Source organism: Tupaia chinensis, unplaced genomic scaffold (genome assembly GCF_000334495.1).
Source record: "Tupaia chinensis unplaced genomic scaffold, TupChi_1.0 Scaffold140548_1, whole genome shotgun sequence".
Classification (NCBI taxonomy): domain Eukaryota; kingdom Metazoa; phylum Chordata; class Mammalia; order Scandentia; family Tupaiidae; genus Tupaia; species Tupaia belangeri.
Genome location: NW_006200423.1, coordinates 1,864,376 through 1,870,819, shown reverse-complemented (window position 1 = coordinate 1,870,819; position 6,444 = coordinate 1,864,376). Strand labels below are relative to the sequence as shown.

The window sequence follows — 6,444 nt, the reverse complement described above, 5'->3', positions numbered from 1 at the left end:
TTTCTCTCATAATTCTGCCAGAGTAGTGCATATTTAATTCTAGACTTAAAGTCTGCTTGAGCTGAATTCACATGAGCCAGCATTGTATTTGAATACCATGACCATGGTGTCCTAATTCCTTCTGGGTACACATTCTACCACTGTCACTGTCAGTTTTGCTGATAGTAGAAGCTATTTTATCCCTTAGACTCTTCAGGATTCAAGGACCACAGAGGGGGAATAAAAACCACTGGCATTCAGAACTGATTGAACCAAAATACATGAATTCTGTGCAAAATAAGCTTCTGGAGAAAGAGAGAGGCTCATGGTTACACAATGCATGGTAACGAGAGAAAACTTCAGAGCCGCGTGTGGGCTGGCAGTACTGGTGCGAAGCCTTGAATAAAATTGCATTTTACCAGCTCTGAGAAGCAATCAAGAGTGAGGAACAAACACTTAAAAGTAAATTTCGACCAGAATACCTTGATCTCTGTAATTTAAGCCATTTACTTTGCTTTCTCATTCTTAAAAATGATCTTCTAATACAGAGACTCACTCTCTCCTGTTCTTGTCAGTGGAGGTGTATGCTTTTTCTCTTGCCTCCTAAGTTAAGTTGCAAAGATTTCAATTAGAGAAAAGATGGATAAACTTGCAGGGCAGTGTTTTCTTTTATGATTCATTTTGCCAGAGGGGACATGCATTGGTAGGACAGAAACAAACAAGGGGGAGGTGAGAAAGTACCACCTCCCCCCCAGGGGGTATTTGTGATTTGGGGTACACACACACACACACACACACACACACGCACACGCACACACACACGCACATGCACATGCCCAGTGTGTTCTTCAACTCACTGTGTCTGAGACTCACATCACACAGTTGACTGTGTGGAATCCAGCTCACATAAGCACCAGGCCAGAGGCTGGCCTCACAGTGATTTTTCAGAAGGGCTTCAGGTCAGGGTTTCTTGTGGAGCATTTGGAAATACACATGGGTGCTTTGTGCAGGGAGCTGATAAAAGAGAGGTGGGGAGGATGCAGTAATCAGTATTTAGAAAAATTCCTCAGCTGGATCTGGTGTGTCCTCATGCCTTCCAATGGGGTCATAATCTAGTCTTTTCCATTGCTAGTAACAAAAATATCCAAATCTGGTCATTTATAAGCATAGAGGTTTATTCAGCTCATGGTTTAGAGGCCAAAGGCCCAGGGTCTGCATCACCAAGGGTCTTCCTGCTGGTGATGACATGGCGGAGGTCGGGAGCTTGAGCAGTGTGTGTCTGGGTCCATGTCTCTGTCTCATTCCTTCCATAATAAACCCTTCTGGATTCAATCATGGGTCTCTACCCTGATGCTGCATCACTTCCCATAGACCTCACATTTTTTTTTTTTTTTTTTAGAGAGGGGGGTTTTTTGTTTTGTTTTGTTTTGCCTTAGGGTGCTTGCACTTGCCAGACAGACAGAGAGAGAGAAACAGTCAGAAAGTGAGAAATCACCCCCAGCATGGCAGGAGGTAGGGTCACACCTCAATCCCTTTTCCACTCTCCTTTTGGGATTTTGGGCATGCACACACACATGCCCGGCTTGAGTTTTAAGCCTCTGGGTTCAGGATTCGAACTATGTGGAGTCTGGCAATGTAACCATTATGCCATCCACTGGTCCTGAGACCGCACCTTTAACACTGTCATCAGATTAAGTCTTCACCCACTGAACACGATGAGTTCACCCAATTTTGACACCTGAAGTTGGGGGGAGGGGGACACATTCAGAACCTCAACAAATGTGATCTCCGTAGGAACTGGCCCTGGAAGTATTTCTGGAAATCAATCTTTGGGTGTATGATTGTTTTCAATTGAATCCAGAAGTCTGCCATCAAGACATTGTCAGTGCTGTGCACCTCTGGAGGGTCTAGAGAAGAAACTGTTCTCTTGACTCTTCCAACTTCCGTAGGTGTCAGCCTTCCTGGGTTTATGTCTTATTACTGCAATCTCTGTGTTTCTATTCATGTCGCTCTTCTTTCTTAAGTCTCTTCTGTCTTTCTTTTAAATTTTTGATTTCATTTAGGGCCCACCCAGGCAACCTCTCTATCTCAAGTTCTTTAGCTTATTCACATCCTTAGGGTTCTTGCTGTATAAGGTTTAAGATTAGGACCCCTTCTGAAGACCCATTGTTCAGCTGTCCCTGGTGGGTTGTTGCCTACTGCACATGGGCTGCCGGGCCATAAAGGGCAATTTGGTACCTTGTCCACTTATCCCCTCTCCAGCTGCCTGTTTGTGGCCACAGGGAAATGGACAGCTGCCCATGACAGTGTTTACCCACAGACCCTGCTCTCTTGGGACTGAGCCAGGTAACCCCGCACATGAACTCTGGCCTACACCTCCAATTTCAGCCATTCACAGGGCAAATGCCTTTGGTCATAAGTGGCCTGAGAGTGTGGGTCAGTGCTGCAAACCCACCATCCTCCCTGACAAAGCACCTCAAGCTTGTGTCCCAGCAGCAGTGGCTCCTGTATACAAGTCCTCTTCCAATAATAAACTGTGACAGGAACCAACATGTGAATCTGTTCTAGAGACGGCACAGGCTGTGTTGCCTTTGCCCAGGGGTCTTGAGTTAGGCCAGCAGATACAGTGCAGTCAGGTTTGTTCTTAGGAGAGGATGTAGTTCGTTGATAGTAAATGTGAAGAGAAATGTCATTTCTGAGCCAAAGTTGGTGAAAAAGCAACTGCAGGACCTTGAGAGAAGTCAGTTGGCATTGTGCTTCATTTTCCTCGTCTCCATAAGGACGTCTTTGCTTTATGATCCGCAAGGTCCCTTTCAGCTGAGAACAAACAAATCATCTGTTTTCTTCTTTCTTCCCCTTTCATCAGAAAGGAGAAAAGAAAAGGTGCTAATGCGAGTAGGTTTAAGAGAAGGGGAGAAATGGAGGCTCACGAAGGAAGGCTCTGCTGGAATTTGAGGTGCTGAACTGTTGAGTGGTGTTTGTGCTATCGCTTAATTTTCTCTAGTGGTGCTGAACTAGGAGCCTGTGAATTGGGAGGCTGTGAAGTTCAGGAGGCTAGGCTAGTGCTACCCCCTCACTGATAGAGGCCCCAGCCTACTGACTTCAGGGACGGACCCAGTCGTAACACCTCAACTGTTAGCCACAGGACTAACCTGCAGTGCAGAGACCTAACTCACACCAATGGGAAGCCTTACCTGGGACTTCTACTGCAGTTGGGAGAGAGAACTGCTTATTTTCTCTTGCTGAGAGACACAAGGGCATGAAAAGGTGTTGGATTTTGTGGACATGCTTCTTGTGTAATTGAGAAATCAAAGCCTGGAGATGACTAGGATAGAAAGAGAGGAGAGAGCACTGAGAGGAGAAGGGGAGAACTTGAAATACCTGTATCCCTGAGGCCAGCGCCTTCCATACCTTCCTATGATCGTGCTGCATAAGCTGTTGGATCATCGGAAAAGTCATGACGCATTTTTTGCATACAAAAACATAGAAAAATACATCATGACTTTTACAATGACCCAATTTAAGGTCACCCTTATTCTTAAGAGAGTTATAGTGTAGGTATGTAACATTTGAAACTACAAGAAATCATAACTGATACATGGGAGATCAGTGTGGAAAAGTCAAAATACAATTGGTCCAGAGATTGTATTTCTTTGGGGTTATAACGGAAAGACAGTGGGACGGATGTTGAAAATGTAACAAGGCTGTTTGAAGTGATAGGCCATGGTGACTGGGACCCGCAGAAAAGGAAATATGATGACTGTAGGGTAGAGATAAAGAAGAATCAAAGGACTTCTGTTCTTAACCAGGCTAAGTAGATTAAAGGAATCCAAGTTGTGATTCGGCTATGTGAGTGTTTGATGCATTTGCAAAGCATCTTCCTTTCATTAAGAAAATAATGGACCATCACGAAGCACTACAAAGAATGACACAAATTCCTTTATAATTTTGCATTTGAGAAGGACAGAAATGACATGCATTGCTCATATTTTGTATGCTACAATAAGAAACCTATTTTAGATTATATACACAGGGAAAGGGCTTGGCCTACAATACGGCAAGCCTGTTGCATTCAGCACGATACTTTATAATAGACCTTTGTGGTAAGATACCTAGCTGACTGAGGTTTTAATTCAGAACTCCATTAACCAAAATATTCTCAAGTAAAAAAAGATGTTTTTGAAATAATTGTTCTAGGGTAGACTTAAATGTCTTACAAATTTTTAGATGCTTAGATATCATTTTCAGTGTCTTCTTTATGAATAGTTCTTCTTAAATCTTCAAATTGTGAATAACTGCGTAATTTTGAGTGTGACAGTACATAAAGAACCTTTAATGATCTGTCTCTTTTCTACTGCAGTTCCTCAGCCCTCTATCACGTAAGAGTTCTAAGGGTTCATGCAAGTAATAGAATCCATTTTAAAAGCATTTATTCCTCTAATGTCTTGAGGTTTGAGTTCGAGTTCTACTCTACACTTCCGTACGTGTTCAGCTTCATAGGTTGTTCAAACAACATAGGTTGTTGTGGCTCTTCAGTAAATTTGAGTTCTTTAAAAGAATATCCAGTTTATAACATGGTCTTGTGCCTCGATTTATTTTTTATTTTAACTTGTTCTTTCATTTCTGTGTTTGTACACAAATACTTTACTGTGTCCTAGTGAGGATGAGGCGCGTCCTGATTTTTCTTAGCTACCATAATTACTCACTAGTTAAATGATGATAGCTGCACTGGAGAACTTCCATAGTGTCGGTCAAGTTACGGGCTAAGGGTGCATGTACTGAATCTTAAGTGATATAAAATCTGTAACATAATACATCTGGATGAATTTGAAAGTGTTTTACTGGTGGGAGAATTCACCACTGTTTACGCAAGCGTAGACTCCTGGGTGGGACGTGTTCGGAGGCAGAAGTCAGGACTACAAGGCAGCTCTGCCTCTGTCCCTCTGTGCTGTTTGTACAGCCTTTGAGCTGCTGCTGAGGGATGAGGCATGGATAGCATCTGTCTCCCTTTTTCCTCTCTCAGAGTAAATGAAGTCTTTGCTAAGCCTTTAAGCCCTAATAGGTCTACATCCTTCTTTGAGGAAAAAAAAAATCGTTCCAACATCATCATTATATTATGTGTATGATTCTTTTCTTTGACATAATTTGTCGTGTTGATTTTATACCTTGGTGCATTTGTGTCTTCTTTATAACGCCTTACTCAAAATTTGAAAAGTAGAAATGCCGCGTACCTTTTGCTCGGGCAGTTGCTGAGAATGAGTGGATTACAAGCACCTTCTGCATGATACTGAGGCTGGAAGAGGCAGGGAGACCATCTTCTTCTGGCTTGACTGTGTGATTTTTGTTACCAAGGCTCTGAGCAAGCTTTCCATCCCTCTACCACCACCATGTACATACCAATATGACCCCCACGTAACCGCAAGGCAGAGTTGTGATGTCAGAACAGTGAAACCTCCTAAGGCCTTGGTACAGAAACACTGACACTGCCCCTCCACGTGCCTTGCACAGTGAGTTACCACAAAACCAGTTACATTTGTTCTGTTGAGAAGATGGTGAGTTATCCAGCATCCGCATTAGTGAAACGACAAGATCATACTTTGAGTAAGAGAAATAAAGAGCAGTCTAATTATAATCATAGCCTAGTATCTCACTGTGTAAAAGGTAATACAGTGTCATGTGTCTTATGTGAAAAAGACATTTTTACTTTCTAAAAGTCTGTGTGTTTCATAAAATGCCATTTGCCCTGTGCTCGTTTGCCTCACCGTGGATTCCTCTTCTGCTCAGACCCAGCAAGATGACTGACAAGGGCTATCAGGCCTGTCTTGTTAAGGTGGCCTTGTTTGGAGGAATAGCTTGCTGACTCACTCAAGCCTTTGCCTTTGTTCACTTGCAGAATTCAAAATGTGGAACAGAATGAAAAGAATAATTCGATCTTATTTTCTCTCTTTACAGGCTCTATACAACTCAATCAAAAATGAGAAGCTTGAATGGGCAGTGTAAGTATGCTGGGTGCCCGCCCTTTAATAATGGACTGACTTTATTCTTGCTTTCTTTATCCTTGGAGGTGATCTTAGGAAAGGATTAAATATACATGGCCACTTCTCATTTTACACCCAGTGTCTTACCTACTTAGCTAAGACCTAACTAAATCCTGAAGATCTTTTGTTATTTTCCTTGATAAAAGGAACAAAAAATAATCTAGTTGCTGTGTCCTTAGGCAATTCTCTTTTTAATGTATCCTTTGATACATTTTCTAAAAGAAAATCTGCTAATAAAATTACATATATTCTAAAATCCAATATAAATTATTATGGTACCCTCCGCTTATTTTAATACCCTCATTCATTACAGATCAAGGTTTTTCAATCTTATTTCTTATGATACTAATTAAACTAGGACATTGATTTTTTTTTTTTTTTTTTTTTTTTTTTGCTTTAGGGCGCGCGGCCTCCACCGACAGGGCGA

General features: G+C 42.1%; 1 protein-coding gene across 5 annotated transcripts in view; it reads left to right on the top strand.

Annotated features, from left to right (window-relative positions):
- Positions 1-6,444, top strand: part of PSD3 (pleckstrin and Sec7 domain containing 3) — a 521,964-nt gene that overhangs the window by 419,068 nt on the left and 96,452 nt on the right. For all 5 annotated transcript variants that reach the window (XM_014593412.2, XM_006162809.3, XM_006162812.2 and 2 more), the window contains one exon: positions 5,932-5,975. In XM_014593412.2, coding sequence (XP_014448898.1) covers positions 5,932-5,975 — 44 coding nt within the window. The remainder of the gene's footprint in view (positions 1-5,931; positions 5,976-6,444) is intronic.